This window comes from Procambarus clarkii, chromosome 59, assembly GCF_040958095.1.
Source record: "Procambarus clarkii isolate CNS0578487 chromosome 59, FALCON_Pclarkii_2.0, whole genome shotgun sequence".
NCBI lineage: Eukaryota > Metazoa > Arthropoda > Malacostraca > Decapoda > Cambaridae > Procambarus > Procambarus clarkii.
The window spans coordinates 24,078,739-24,094,211 of NC_091208.1; the positions used below are offsets into that span (position 1 = coordinate 24,078,739).

The 15,473-nt window shown below is 45.8% G+C and overlaps 1 protein-coding gene across 3 annotated transcripts in view; it reads left to right on the forward strand.

The window, feature by feature from the left end:
• Positions 1–15,473, forward strand: part of Sry-alpha (Serendipity alpha) — a 119,064-nt gene that overhangs the window by 36,582 nt on the left and 67,009 nt on the right. For all 3 annotated transcript variants that reach the window (XM_069307036.1, XM_069307037.1, XM_069307038.1), the window contains one exon: positions 4,059–4,175. In XM_069307036.1, the coding sequence (XP_069163137.1) occupies positions 4,059–4,175 (117 nt within the window). The remainder of the gene's footprint in view (positions 1–4,058; positions 4,176–15,473) is intronic.

The window sequence follows — 15,473 nt, forward strand, 5'->3', positions numbered from 1 at the left end:
TTTTTTCTAGGCATGTGGTAAATATTTCTGGGCCTTTGTGAGCAATATCACTTGTAGCTTCCATAGGGAAGATCCTGCTGGGCAGAGCTATGCACAGTCAGGACAGGTTGACGGTCTGCACTGAAGGAATAGGATTTGTTAAAATGTCCTTGCAAAAAGCTTGCTAACCTTTTTTTAGTATCCTTGGGGTGTCCAAACTTTGCTAGTACTCTGGGGTATTTGGTCACCCCATCACAAGATATTACAGTTAATCACTTTATGCAAGTTTCTGTAATTGAGAACTACTTTTAGTACAAGAAGAGTACCTTTATTCTTGTTCTTACCTTCGTCTTGGAATTTCCTCCTTCCTGCTCCTCGCTTCTCTAGCCTTCCTTACTGCCCGTGCCTCCCTCGCTCCCATCACAATCAACTTGATAATGGTCTAGGACAGACTGAAATGTCATCATATCCTCATCTTCTAGTGTGTGGTTTACTTCTCTTGTCTTCAAGCCACGTTATTGTGACTTGTCGTCTGTTTATGAAATTGAATGTAGATGTATGTACTGTATATTGATATTCCACTATCTTCTGATTTTGTACATTGATTTGTGACTGTGATACTGTACATACTACTGAAGATAAAAAGATACATGCTTTCTTTGGTTTGTTTGGAGTGTTTAAACACCCCAAGGTACAAACATAGGATTAAAGTACACTCCATGCCTTGCCAAGCACTATTGTACGTAACGTCGAAGAGACCAAAGATTGCCCTCACTAATTGGTAGTTCCCTATCAAGTAGCATGACTCCCATGTCAAGAGTGTATCATAACTACCCATCTTACATTCGTCCCAATTTCCCAGATGCACATATGGCTGGTGAAGACAAAATTCTTTAAGCCATGTGGCTTGTGTTCACTGTACAGCACAATACTGTGGGCTGTTGCTATTAATGAACACTTTTTGTGTCCACACATTCAACACAATTGTTATATCTCTGGACTGTAACCATCCAGATTTTCCATAGGTAGCTTCTGTTCTGGTTCAGTTCTTCAGCAATGGATATTTTAATGAGTTTTATACTACTTTCAAGGCATCTTGGGACTTTGTCCTACATTGTATTTTTAGTGCTAAGCATGTATATAATAGTATTGTGCATTCTGGATACATAGGTCCCCCATATCACATTCATTTTATCCCAAGTTATGCTTGATCATGTTACTAGTAGCTGTATTTGTTTAGAATTTTGTTTTGGTCATGGGTTACCTGGTTGATACCTGGTTGATGGGGTTCTGGGAGTTCTTCTACTCCCCAAGCCCAGCCCGGGGCCAGACTTGACTTGTGAGAGTTTGGTCCACCAGGCTGTTGCTTGGAGCGGCCCGCAGGCCCACATGTCCACCACAGCCCGGTTGGTCCGGCACTCCTTGAAGGAAACAATCTAGTTTCCTCTTGAAGATGTCCCTTGTTATGATGTCATGTCGAGGGTTGCCCTCGTCTATACAGTACATGTCTTTTAGGTAGACACGTTCAGGTTTCAAGAACATGTCTTATCAACCAAGTTTCTTCTTTGTACAGTACTGTGACCCAGATCAGAGGTTTTGGGGTCTAATATCGATGACAACCTAATGTTGTATCTGATCATCTTATTTTGTTAGCCCTGGCAACTCGATATACAGATTTGCATAATTGTGTGTTGTATGGTATGCATAATTGTGTATTGTATGGTGGCCAGAGCCTGGCCACCCTCTGAGGGTGGCCAGGCTCTGGTCCTCCCTGTAGACCAAACTGAACTCCTGCAACTTGTGATATTTTAGCATGGAGCAATGTCAGCAAGACATTTTCAGGGAACCGCCAGTAAGCCTCCAGGGCTCCTCCAAAAAAAAAAGGCGTTTCATTACATTTAACTCTAAGTTTTTCTGTTTGTTTTAAAGGCTGTATTTGAAAGAAATATAAATCTGAAACACAAATAAGCATGGTTTGGTGTCCTTAAATTTCTATCACCATTTGCTAAAATAACTACAGTATGTATTATCCTTATGAATCAAATGTGACATATTAATCATATTAAGACTACACTCTAGACTTGCACCTTTCTCTAACATTCTTACCTTAAGCTCCCTCTATATGTATATTGGCATATACTACTTAACCCTTAACATGCTAGGGGTATAATATCCTCTCTTCCCCACAGGCGCATGTAATTTTGAAAAAAAAAAAAATTATTTTTTCTTCCTAACCTGTTAATTTGTGTTCACTGATCACGGGAAAAATAATAGTCGTAAGTGGCATATATTGCCCGCTATAGGGCGGGGAAGTCTGGCAAAAAATAGGTGCTGACTCGGCATGCGTTCCAGGCGGTCTGTTGATCGCCAGCTGTCAGGCCGGAGTTGCCACAAAGAGATAATTACCTAATTATTTCAATGTCTGATTGATTTTTCATAGTTTTTTTGCTGTAATATTATTCAATAGTGTGTAGTGTGATATATTTATATAATAAAATGAGTGAATCATTGCTGTACTCAAAAATATGGTGTGCATATTGTTGATTCAATTATGTTCATCAATCAGTGAACAAATACTTTGTCGGTTATTACACTATAAGCACAGTTTATATATAAGTATCTGCATGTTTTGTTCACTATAACGAACCACTAAGTAGCTATTATGAGTCAAAAAGTAACGAGGAGTGACCGCCGTGTACCAGCCAGCCACTCATGCCCTCCCTCAAGTCATCTGACTCACCCACATTCTCCTCCCACAATACTGTTTTTGCTATAATTCACTATATACAGACGTTATATATAAGTATCTGCATTCGTGTTCACCATAACGAACCACTAAGTTGGCATGCTGAGTGGCAGTGCCAGTGGCAGCTCGCCACTGGCTGCCACTCCCTCCCTCCCTCACCTCACCTGATTTGCCACCATTCTCCACCCACCATACTGTTTTTGCTTTTATATACAGATGTTATATACAAGTATTTACATGTTTTGTTCACCATAACTGTACATCTAAGCCTGTATGGTGAGTAAAGGCACAAAGACGTAGGACCTCACACAGTCGGCTGATGGCTGCCGCCCTCAAGGCCAGACGCACTAATATTTCTCCTCCAACAATACTATGTGGTTTTATTACGCTATATACACACACTATATATAAATATCTACCTGTTTTATTCACCATACTTGTACAAGTAAACTGGTATCGCGCCCAAAGACCGTCGTGGTAACCAGTAAACAACACCGTCGTCTGCATGGTGGCGTCGTGCAGACGACTCCACCGCCCTCACCAAAATGGCGGCTCCCAACCTTCTCTTGCTGTTTATACCCTCTATACACACGTTATATATAAGTATCTACATTTGTGTTCACCATAGCGAACCACTAAGCTGGTATGGTGAGTGCAGTCAATAAAAGGTGGCCACACACAGTCAGAAGACATCGCCACCACCCTCCCTCCCACAGCATTACTCCTCTCTCCATGGTGCACATCGCTAAATATCACCACAATCCTGCTATTATCAGAACCCTGGTCAGTTTTATCAGGGGTCTTCTGTAATAATATCATCGCTACATAATAGCATAAACAAATATATTTTGGCATTTTTAGGCGATGCTGTGGTCACAAGCTGAACAGCAGTGCTGTTAGCTCATGCTGCGTGCGTCAGGCTTGGTTGCTCACTCAATACAGTACTGAGGCCAATAACACCCTGGAGTTTGGCTCACGATTTTTAAAAAAATGGCGTCTGTTTACAAGAGCCCTGATGAAGGTGTGGTGAACCCCGTGTATCCGCGGGCTGTTTAAATCTTGCGTAGTACTCCAACACGTCATATGTGATGCGCAGTTGACTGAACAACTTCCAACACGTCATATGACGTGATGCGCACTTTAAGGGTTAATCCTTAATATAAGATGACAATGAATTAATGTTTTAAGATATTAACAGGTATGTAACCTTGAATAGATATGAGCTTGGAGGCTATATTCTTTGTTAAATAACTTTGTATTTTTAAAATAGGTAACATTATGGAATACTAGTATGATTTAAAATTGACTTTAATGTTATGACCTTCCATTGCAGGCATGCCATGAGTTGGTGTCAAGTCGGCTACATGTGCTGCTGACTGACCTTGGGCGCCACGTTACACTCGGGGACGATAATTATGACCTGGAGGAAGCAGGTTTCTTCACTACTTGTGTCAGTTTAATTTAAAGTTTGTGGTTATTGTTTTCTCTAACATAATTAGTGAGTAAATTACTGTATATTCTTTGACCACTGCCTTCTTAACCTCTGAAAAAGCTGTAATGTGTTTTGGGACATTTCATACTTTTGTGTAATGCCATTAAATAGCCTCGATAAGGATTTCTTGCAGCTTTTAATGTTTTATGTAATTCTTTGTTTTCACAGGTTTCCGTACACTGCCGAGAATGCATCGTCCTATTGACTTGAAACATAACCTACATAATTTGAGCAAAAAACTGTTATTGAAGTTTATTAATGTAGCCTCGTAATGATTGTTTCAGTCGTGCATTGATAATGCCTCATTGTTGGCACTTACAGCTGATAACACTTGTGTATGATCGCAAGGCTAAGGTTCCTTTCGCTACTGGGCCAGTGAACTTTTGTAGACCAGACCACACACTAGAAGGTGAAGGGACGACAGGAATAGCAGACAGTACAATTTCCACAGTCAACAATATCCCTTCACCCACAATATTCATACCTTCTAGTGTGTGGTCTGGTCAATATAATTTAGCCACGTTATTGTGACTCATCGCCTGCAACTTTTGTAGCTTAGCATTTTTGTTTGTATCATTAATTGCTTAAATTTCATTAACTGTGCAGTGTAACTAGTAACAACTATTTTGTTTCTGTACAATATTTGCTTTTTTCTATATGCAGTGCATTGTCTCATTGTATTTCCTTAAAATACTTTCTCCTAAATGTCTGATCAGACTTAATAATGTACTTATTTTGTCTCCTTGATTTTTGGCATACTTCTGGATAGTTATACTGTCTGCTGTCATTATTCTCTTCACTCATTATACTCTTTGAGCTTATTACATGCAATTTGTACTAACAATTCTCCCTATAATCAGTTATACTCTCCAAGCTCATTATGCTTATACTACAATATTTACATTTCTTGAAGTAATGCCCTTTACTCATTATGTATATACTCACTGTTCTACTTTCTCATTATACAGTATTATTTAAAAAAAAAAAAATCCCTCGTACTACGTACTCATTATTCTCCCTGCTGCTGTCTTAATCACCTGGGGCCAGATTCACGAAGCATATACGCAAGTACTTACAAGCGTCTACATCTTTAATCAATCTTTGACGACTTTGGTTACATTTATTAAACAGTTTACAAGCATGAAAATTTCCCAATCAACTGTTGTTATTGTTATAAACAGCCTTATAGCTGATAGCTATAGCTAAAAGTTATTTGGGGTTCAGTGTCTTGGCGCCTCCCCGAGCCCCCTCTCGGTGTGTTCAAAGACGCGTTGTTTCTTGGCTGGGGCTTTGTGACCAGTGCTCACCAGGCCGGCCAGGGATGGTTGGGTCCATCCTTCCGTCAGGCTCCCATCATGGTGCGGGAGTTCGCGGCTGTGTGGATGTTGCTTCAGAGGATTCGGGTCGCTCGGGGATCGATGATCCGGCTCCATTTGGACTGCTCCCTGATGGTTCTTTGCCTTAACTGCAGGTGTTCGGTGCTGTCCTTGGCTCTTTGGGGCTGGTTGCTTCGGGTGACTCGTCTGCAGTGTTCTCGGGGTTTGGCTCTCCTGGCTGTTCACATCCAGGGAGTGTCCAACGTCCTAATGGATGGCCCTTCCCGGTTCATTCCCCCTTTTCGTGGAATGGACGGTCGATGCCGACTCGTTCAGTTGGCTCTACTGGACGTACAGGTGCCTGGACGTGGACCTCTTCGCATTGGCGTGGTCGAGGCATCTCCCGATCTATGTGGCGCCAGTCCCCGACTGCGAGGCCGTCAGGGTTGATGCCTTTCGGCAGGATTGGTAGAGGTGGGGTTACCTATACTACTACCTACCGGTTCCGCTGTTGCTTCGGGTCCTGGCTCGTTTGGAGGCTTACCAGGGGAGAGTTGTCCTGTTGACCCATTCGTGGCCAGTTCAGCCTTGGTTTCTGGCGCTGCTTGCTCTGTGTCCGGATCCGGGGACTTCTCCGCCTCTTTTAGCAGATCGGTCCAGTCCGGTACATGGCTGGTTCGATTTTCTTCTCCGATGTTCGCTTCTGGTCTTTCTGATGCGGGTTTATCGCCATTTGTATGGTGATCAGATGGCTTCCTTGATGGTGTCCCACCTGCAAGTTTCGTCTCGGCAGCCGTATGAAGTCTCTTGGCGGTCCTTATGTTGTCACTTCATAGGTTGTTTTCAGTTTCAGATCAGGTTGGCTTGTCCTCTCAAAGGTTGTTTCAGGACCGTCAACTTGTGCGAAATACTGTCGCTTCTTATTGTGTGGCGCTGGCAGAGTCGCTCCTGCTTGCATTCGTGGTGGATGTCACTTCAGCCCCGTTTCACAAACTGTCTTGTGCATTGTTTCACCTCTAGCCTGTTCATACAAGTCGACTTCCCTGCTGGCGAGCATATCTCTCCACAGCGCCGTCGGTTTGTACGCTCCTCATAGAGCGCTGCTTCTACACAAAGGTGTTCCTCTCCAGATGTTAGGTTGATGCTGATTTCACCTGGTCTACCCAGACTAATGCACTTCCGCATTTTGGTTCACCGCTTCACATGTAGCTTTGTCGTATGGATAAATGGTTGTTGAACTGCACAGGACCAGGACCGTTGCCAATGCCTCTTCGTACAGCTCCATGTCGTGCACGGCCTGCAGGTTGTCCTACAACCCCAAAATATCCAGGTTCGCTATCGTCGCCAAGCCAATTGTGCCAAACCTCACCATCCAGGTCTTCCTCAAAACTCCCTCGGGTGTCGACAGGCCACCTTCTTCCTTAACACTGTTAGAATTTTACTTCACTGGAGGCCTATACCTCTCCAGAAAGGGTAATCTCTTGAGTGCACATCTGCACAGCAGGAAACTTTGTAGCGAGTGATTAGATTTCCTGCCTTCCTCGGCAGGACACCTGATGTAACGCTACGTCACGCCTGGGGCACGACGCCATTGGTCAGTCTAGCCAAGCCTCCCATCGTCGACCACCCGTACCACACCCAGAGCTGTACCCAGCATGCACTGGGGTCTCTCCTCCGACCGGGAGCTCTCCTCCCTCTCAGCTCGCACCCCCATCTTAACATGGAGGCACCACCTCAGCCACTTTCCAAATAAACTTAAATCGATATTTCTACCAAATGCTTTATCTCGCATCCTTTCAAATATCACAAAATCAACTAAAACTTCTAATAGTTTTGACTTACATGGGGGAATAGGGGAATACAGGCTGAACTCTGTAACACAAGTCCCATTCTCCTATGTCTTTTAATAAATATAATACAGAGCACCACTTGGTTTCCGAACCCCTTAGGGACGAGACCCGTCGGTTAACATGTAAGTTCGTATACGAGAAATGGAGGGGGAAAAACACATCGAAAAACTTACCCAAAAAACTCTAGGGGAAAAAATAGACAGGTTCATAGCATAAATGCGACTGTATTTTGTTTGTACTAGCCAATAATTGAAGTCCTGATCTGCTTATGTTGATGATCGATGTTGATGAAGCATAGTTATTTACATGGAAGAGTTGGTGGTGGATGTTGGTGTTGGGTTGACTGGGTCAACATGCGATGAGTCGGGTGCAGGTGATGCAATGCGAGCTTTCTTGGAAGCCATTGCAAAAGACTTTTTAATTGACATTTGTTTCATTTCCATGGCTCTTGTTTTTAAAAACTTCATATACAAATTGTACAGACTCGTCATGTCCTTAGTTTCAAACTCGCTGTAACTCGTGTCCATAAATGCCAGAATGTCTTCAAAATTTTGTGGAACTTTTTCCATATTACATTTTTCCTTTTAACGTTTCTTCATCCTCTTCCTCTCCATCTTCATCATTTCACTCTTCTGGCTTTTTTGCTGTACATACTAATTATAATTTCATCATCAGTCATGTTTCGATTGTTTAGGGCTTCATCAATATCCACCTATCTATGTCATCTTCTATTGTTTCAGTCACCAGTTCTGTTCTCAGCTTGGAGGACTTAATCCCCTTGACATAGGCTAGGAGTTCCTCTCAAGTTTTTCCTCTCGCTAACTTTCTTCACTGCAAATCCTTCAAAATCTGCCTTGTCATCTTCCTCAGGAAACGGACATGACGTGGGCCAAAGTTTTTTCCAACCATTTCTTAGTGTTGTCTGCTGTACCTCATCCCATGCACTAGCAATAGGTTCACGCAGATAGCTGACTTTATTGTGAAGACTTTATAAAAGTCCTTAATTGTTCCAAGCCGATTATTAAGATGTCTGGCAAACATCCTCTTGTAGTGATGTTTAAGGTTCTTAATTATTCCTTGATCCATGGGTTGGATCACTGAAGTTGTATTGGGTGACAAGAATGTTCCAATATTATTGCCATTTACTAGCTCATCACCTCATGGATGCGTTGAACTGTTATCTAGCTGCAGCACAACTTTGTTGTTTTGCGGGAGACCAACACTTTTCAGGTGCTCCTTCACCTCGGGTACAAAGTTCTTATTAAATCACTCGACAAATATTACTCGAGACATCCACGCACTTGCCTGGTCCTTATGAATCGCAGGGTGGCACCTGGCTGAATTTAAAACCCCTGGGGTTTTTACTAATTCCAGTCACAAGTAATTTTAATTTGTGCATGCCAGCTGCATTTGCACAGCACAACAAAGAAATTCTCTGTTCTGTTTATAACCACCTGAAGGATCGTCCTCACCACTATGAGCCATCGTGTCTGTGGGTAGCATACGCCAGTCCAAACCTGTCTCGTCAGCATTATAAATTTGCTCTACAGATAAACTTTGTTCCTGTACCATCTCCGCAAATTTACTTACATACTCATCAGCACCAACAATATCGGCAGATTGTCTTTCACCATGCACTTTATTGAACTTAACTTAGGTCCAGGGACCAAACTTAGGTCCCTGGACTGGCATGATGGGTTTTAAAGCTTCTGAGCCATCCATCACTGTATACACACTTTTGAGTAATTTTCATTGCTTGGTGAAATTCACGCGCCTTTTCCACGAGCAGACAGCCTGCCACTGGCTTCTTCGTCACCTCACGTCTCTGTTTGTACCACTCCCACACTGCGTTAACACCCTCCATCTTTGCTTTACTTGCTACCTTTCTATTTTGTATTGCCTTATCACTTTCACTTCTAGAGAAATAGTAAAAAATGATAGGTTTAGTCTTAAGAAGATAAAAAACGAGTACTTTTACTAATGCCATATTCAGCGCACACGACACTTCTCGGGACACTGCTCTCCACCTTCTTAATTATTTCAACTTCTCAAATGTCATCACTGACCTCTTTCTTTTACGTAACCCGCTTGTAGATGCTTTCACTGACACAATGCGTGCATTTGGAGTCGACATGGTACACGGATGTTCCTTGATTGTGCCAATATGTAAAACGGTCACGGAATGAACACTCCAGTCTCGTGACAAATTCAAACAATGGGAACAATAAGCCGTGAACCTGTGACGTCACAGGGTAGCAGGCACCAGAGTGGTGGCGCCCGACACGGTCAGTGGGCAAACTAGACCCACCCACCACCACGGGCCAGCGCGACGCTTGGCAGACCGCTTTCTCACCCGAACTTGGTTCGTGTAGGGTAACCCCAACCCCGGCTAGCGTGAAGCTTGGCGGACTGCTTCTTACCCGAACTTAGTTCGTGTAGCGTGATTCCCCAACCCCAATCGGAAAACTGGAAGTTTCGGATAACTAAAGTTCGGGAACCAAGTGGTGCTCTGTACACACACAGTGTTGGTTTGTTTAAGTCAAGGCAAATAAAAATAATTGTACTGGTCACTGAATGTTTCCTCTCATGTTTGAGGTGTATCTTTATAATTTACAGTTGTTCTGTATTCCTGATTTAAAGTACAGTACATGTACTGTAAGTAATGAAGTGGGGAGACTATCAATTTATATTATTGCATATATATTTGTATAAATTCCATCCTCATCCTCACATCAAATCTGCACATGGAAATTACACCACACGAGACCAGAAGACTTGATAAATGTGCAAAATAGCCCCGTTGAAGAGCAGAGGTGCCATAGGCACACTGAGAGAACTCGATCAACATCTAAGGCCCAAAAGTTTTCAACACACTCCCTCATTAGATAAGGGGCATAACTGACCAACCTCTGTTCAAAAGAGAACTTGGCGTTCAAAGGATATGTGATCAATTAGGCTGTCACTCGTGTCAGGCTGCGAGCTGCCACATCGAACAGCCTGATTGACCAGACCCAACCAGGAGGCCTGGTCAGAAACTGAGCTGTCTCCACACTATTTCTTATAAAAAACACAATCTCTGCTTTGTTTCCTTGACTTTTTTTGTGGGGATCCCTGGAGCTATTGGGCTAATGTGTGATATATTAGACCAGGGCATTAGCTTTGGAGTTTGACCTACCAGAGACCACGAGCCAAAACCTGGCCCCTTCAGTAAGGTTGCAGGGAGCAATGGCCCTGGAACCTTCCCTCTGTGGTTGGGGGTTTTCCTTATCTGCCACAGACTGGGGTTAGGCACCCAGAAAGGTAGGCATAACAAAACAAACCCTAAATGGTAAGAAACTGACAACTAAAAACTGAACAGAGAGGTAGAACTCCCTCCAGTCCCAAGGAAACAAGCAAACATCACACTCCACCGCCACGCTGCTTGTCCGCACAGCCCTCCCCTCCACTCCCCTCCCCACATCAGTCATCCAGTTCGTTAGCTAATGTGGTCCGGGGCGGACACTTCTCTGGCCTGTTTCCAAAGCAGTGTTTGCATTCGTGGTGACCTCTGCAGTGTTGTTGTTGTGTGGTGGCCAGATGTTCATCTGTGCCAGGGCTGCATGCACTTAAGAGCTTCCTTCCCTAGGCACCTTGTGAGTACTGCCCCTGCGTGTTAGGGTTCTCTTCTCTGGTGCGTTTGGGAAACTATTTCCGATAGGGATTTTTGCTGCTTGCCATTTATCCCGCCCTTGGGGCCAGCTGGGGTTTCGTGGCCCTTGTTTGGCCTTGGGTAGGGAGTGGTATCGTGCTGGTTAGGGTGTTAAAGTGTTGTGTACCCTGCCTACCTATGCGGTGGCCAGTTCCTCTTTCTTCTGGGGCCGTACCTTTGTGGTGTTTTTCTTTTCCTTTTTTTTCTTGCCTGGTGGAGGTTTGCCTGATGGGGCTATCGTTCCACATATAATATTTTGTGGCCCTCTGCTAGTCCCCTGTGATTGTACACATTGCAGGGGTTTTGATTGTACACATTGCAGGGGTTTTGATTGTACACATTGCAGGGGTTTTGATTGTACACATTGCAGGGGTTTTGATTGTACACATTGCAGGGGTTTTGATTGTACACATTGCAGGGGTTTTGATTGTACACATTGCAGGGGTTTTGATTGTACACATTGCAGGGGTTTTGGTTGTACTCATTGCAGGGGTTTTGATTGTACACATTGCAGGGGTTTTGGTTGTACTCATTGCAGGGGTTTTGGTTGTACACATTGCAGGGGTTTTGGTTGTACTCATTGCAGGGGTTTTAGTGTTTTGCTCTTCCCTTGTTAACTTTGGGTATTAACTGGTTAGCAACACCTTGCCTGGGCTTCCTGAAGCAGTCAGCCTGCGGGGCCTGGAAACCCCGTCGGGGCTCGGTGGACCCACTGGATGCGTCTTCCGGGTTTGTTGGTTGCTGTGTGTCCCCTGTCTCAGGGTGATGGTCACCTCTTTTGCCTAAGTTGTGCTGCCTGTTATGTCAATGACACCTTGACCCAGTCTCTTGCAAGTTGTGTTCTTTGTTCTCTAGTACTATTCTGATGTCATTACTTTTAGAGTACAGGCAACATCAGCATTGCATGCTAGGTTCAGGTTGCTACAACGTGCTAGGTTGGTTCCCCACCTGGATGCCCCGGGGCTGCCCCATTTTGATTAGACATTGTTTGCCCTACTTTCCCCCCTCCCTATTCCCTGGCTCCGGACCGTTTTAGGGTTTTGGGGTCGGGGGTGGGGTCGAGTTGGTGCCAAGACTCGGGTGGCTTCGGGGGGCTGCCCCATTCGGAATGGGGACGGAGGCATTTGAGCCTCCTGCTCCTGCCGAGGCTTCTGGGTCTTACCAGCGGCCTTACCTTTGCTACCTTTCCTCTGGACTCTGCCTTTTCTTCGGGGGTGGCAGGCACGGAGGACGACTCTGCCTCGGGGCCTCTGTTGCGGGGTCCCGGGGGTGTGGGGGGTGCCCGCTAGCAATTCTGGGGCTGTTTGCCCCTGCCTAGATTTTCTGCCTTGTGGGCGGGGTTTTTTCGTCCCTCTAGTCTGCTTATTATCCCACATTTGCTGGCATGTTTTTTTGATCTCTTGTGTTAGTCACGTCTCCTTTTGTTATGGTGGCCATTTTTTTTCTGCATTTTGTTTACATGTACCTGGTTGTGTGCACTCTCATTTTTTTTTTTTTTTTTCACCACCTCCGGAGGTTTTATTCTCCTGTTGCTGTTCAAGTTCAAGTATGTTTATTGAGACAAGAACAAAACTACATCTCAAAGGGATAGAGTAGCTTAAGTTATTTCTACCCCCGTTGCCGTCTCTCTGTTTTGCTGTCTTTTCCTAGAGCATTCTTCCCTTTTCCTGTTTCTCTGGGATTGCTTGGGTGTTGGTTTTTCACCTGGTTTTGTTGTGTTTACTGTCTGTAATGTATCAGTTATACAATGTATGTGATGTAACTATAACCTGAGCTTGTAAAAGCATCTTGGTGGTTATGTGCTTAATAACACTAGTTTCTATAGCAAACTAACCTAACAGAGTTAGGTTGGTTAGGCTAACCTAACGTAACCAAACGTCGACCCTAACTGATGTTTGGGTCTGGGCCGTGGGGTCTGGGCCCAGTGTCCCTGGTCATCTGCTATGCTTGCTCCCACACCTTTTGTCCCTCGGTTTTCGGTCCGTTTCTGGCTGTTTCACTGGGGGGGTTCAGTCTGGGTAATGTGTTTTGCCCTTCCTTTCTGTGGTGTGCGTTTCCGCTGGCAAATGTGGTGGTTTGGGCTTCCCCCAGGTTCCTTTGGGCTCTTTGGTTTTGTCCCAGGGGTTTTCTTCCTCTCGGGTCCCTTTTGGGGGTTCTGGTGGTCCTTGGTCACCTGTGTATCCCAGTCCTGCCTCTTCTGGGGTCTTCTTGGTTTGCAGACTGGTCTTTTTGGGTCTTGGCACATGTTTTGTGATCAAAAACTTTGCTGTCGATGTGGGTCTTTGGTGCAACTTTTGTACTGGTGTCTCCTTCTTCTTCTTGGTGCCCTTCGTCTGGCTGGGGGGATGCTCTCTCTGCTCGCCAATCGGCTTCTTGCCATTTCTTTTTTCTTTTCTTTACATATTTTTAATTTTTTTTTCTCGGAGGGGGCGCTGGTCCCTTTGCTGTTGATGGGGCGATGGGGGGGGGTGGTTCGCACTGTTTGCTTGTGCTTGGTCCCACTATTTGTGGGCATTTCGGTAGTGTCATCCGGCCTGTGGTGGCGTTGGGTTGCTCCTTCTCCTTCGGGGTGTTTGGGACGGGTGGGGCAGGCTTCTTTCCCTGTGCTTCGTCGGGTCATCTTGGAGTAGGGGCACTTAAATGTGGTTGAACCGACCCTGTCCCTTCGGTGGGTTCCTGCCTGTTCCAGTGCTAACACGGGATTGTGTAGATCTGAGGTTTATTCTTGACTTGTCCCGTCTGATCTCTGGATTCCTTGCCCCTCTTTGGATGACCTCTGTCTCGGGTCCAGCTTCTTTTAGAGCTGGGTGCCTGGGTGGAGACCGTGAACTTCAAGGACGCATTTTGGCACGTTCCTCTTCATCCGGGGTTCTGGACTGGCTAGGTTTCGTGGTAGGGCGTCAGGCATATGGCTTTCATTGCCTTCCTTTTGGCTTGCATATGGCACCTCGCGTGTTCATGGGTCTCGCCCGGGTGACCTGTCTGAGTCTGCTAGGGGGTTCGGGTCCTGCCCTACCTTGACGACTGACTGGTGTGGGGCTCCCAGCCGGTCTGCTTGTCTGCTCACCAGGGATGTGGTTCTTTCCCAGCTCGCTGGGTTTGGGTTCCTGGTGAACTGGAGGAAGTCCCATCTGGTTCCGTCCTAGGTTCAGACCTGGCTGGGTCCTGTTTGGGATTTTCTGACCATGTCTCTCCCTCCGGAGGCGTTGCCGAGGCTGCAAATCCGCCTTTGGCTGTTTCTGGGGGGGTCCTGAGTCACTCTGGCGTTGCTCGAGCAGCTATGTGGGAACTTGAACTTCACCATGTTGGTCTCCCTGCTGAGTCGGGTTTGGCTTCGGCATCTGTTCCGATTCCTCCAAGGACGCCCTTTCCACTTCTCTTGCAATCGCTGGGTTCGGCCTGCAGGGGCCTTGCATCAGCTGCTGCGTCGTCGGCTTCCTCTTCGAGTTTATCAGGGTCCAGTGCCTTGGTGCCTACATGAACCCTCGTTCGATGTGTTCACGGGTGCATCGTGTCTTGGCTGGGTCTTTGTGACCACTGCTCACTAGGCCGGTCAGGGGCGGTGAGGGTCAGTTCTTCTGTCGGGCTCGCAGCACGTTGCAGGATTTCACGGCAGTTTGGCTTTTGCTTAGGGTTCGATTATCCAGCTCCATTCGGACTGTTCTCCAGTGGTTCATTACCTGAACCCCAGAGGCTCTCTTCAGTCCTTGCCTCTGGGGTTGGTTGCTTCAAGTGGTTCGTCTTCGGGCTTCTTGGTGTTCGGCTCTCTGTGCAGTTCATATCCGGAGAGTTTCCAATGTCCTGGCAGATGGCTCTCTCGATTCATTCCTCTGACCATGGATTGGACGGTCGATGCCGCCGCCTTCCGTTGGCACTGCCGGACGTACAGACTCCCGAATGTGGATCTCTTCACGTTGTCATGATTTTGGTATCTCCCGATCTATGTGGCGCCCTTCCCTGACTGCGAAGCTGTCACTGTGGATGCCTTTTGGCAGGACTGGTTGAGGTGGGAGTTACCTGTACCTCTTCCCCCCGGTCCAGCTTTTTCTTCAGCTTCTGGCTCGGTTGGAGACCTACTCAGGGAGAGTAGTCCTTGTGGCCCCTTGGTGGCCGACCTTGGTTTCAGGCGCTGCTTGCTCGGTTTGCGGACCTGGGGCATTTCCTGTGGCTCTGCCTCTTCCAGCAGGTCGAACAGCCAAATGCCAAATGGGTTGAATGTCATCCAGCTTGTCACTCAGGCTCTTCTCACTCCCTACTTAATGTTTAATTTGTTGATGTGCTTGATCAGTCTGGTAGCATACCACTGTTGGTTAGGCTCGGTAGAGTGGGTGTGATACCATATGATACTCATTACCATTGCTTTTCTCTCTTTGTATCTGAGTAACTTGTCAGTGGACAAAGC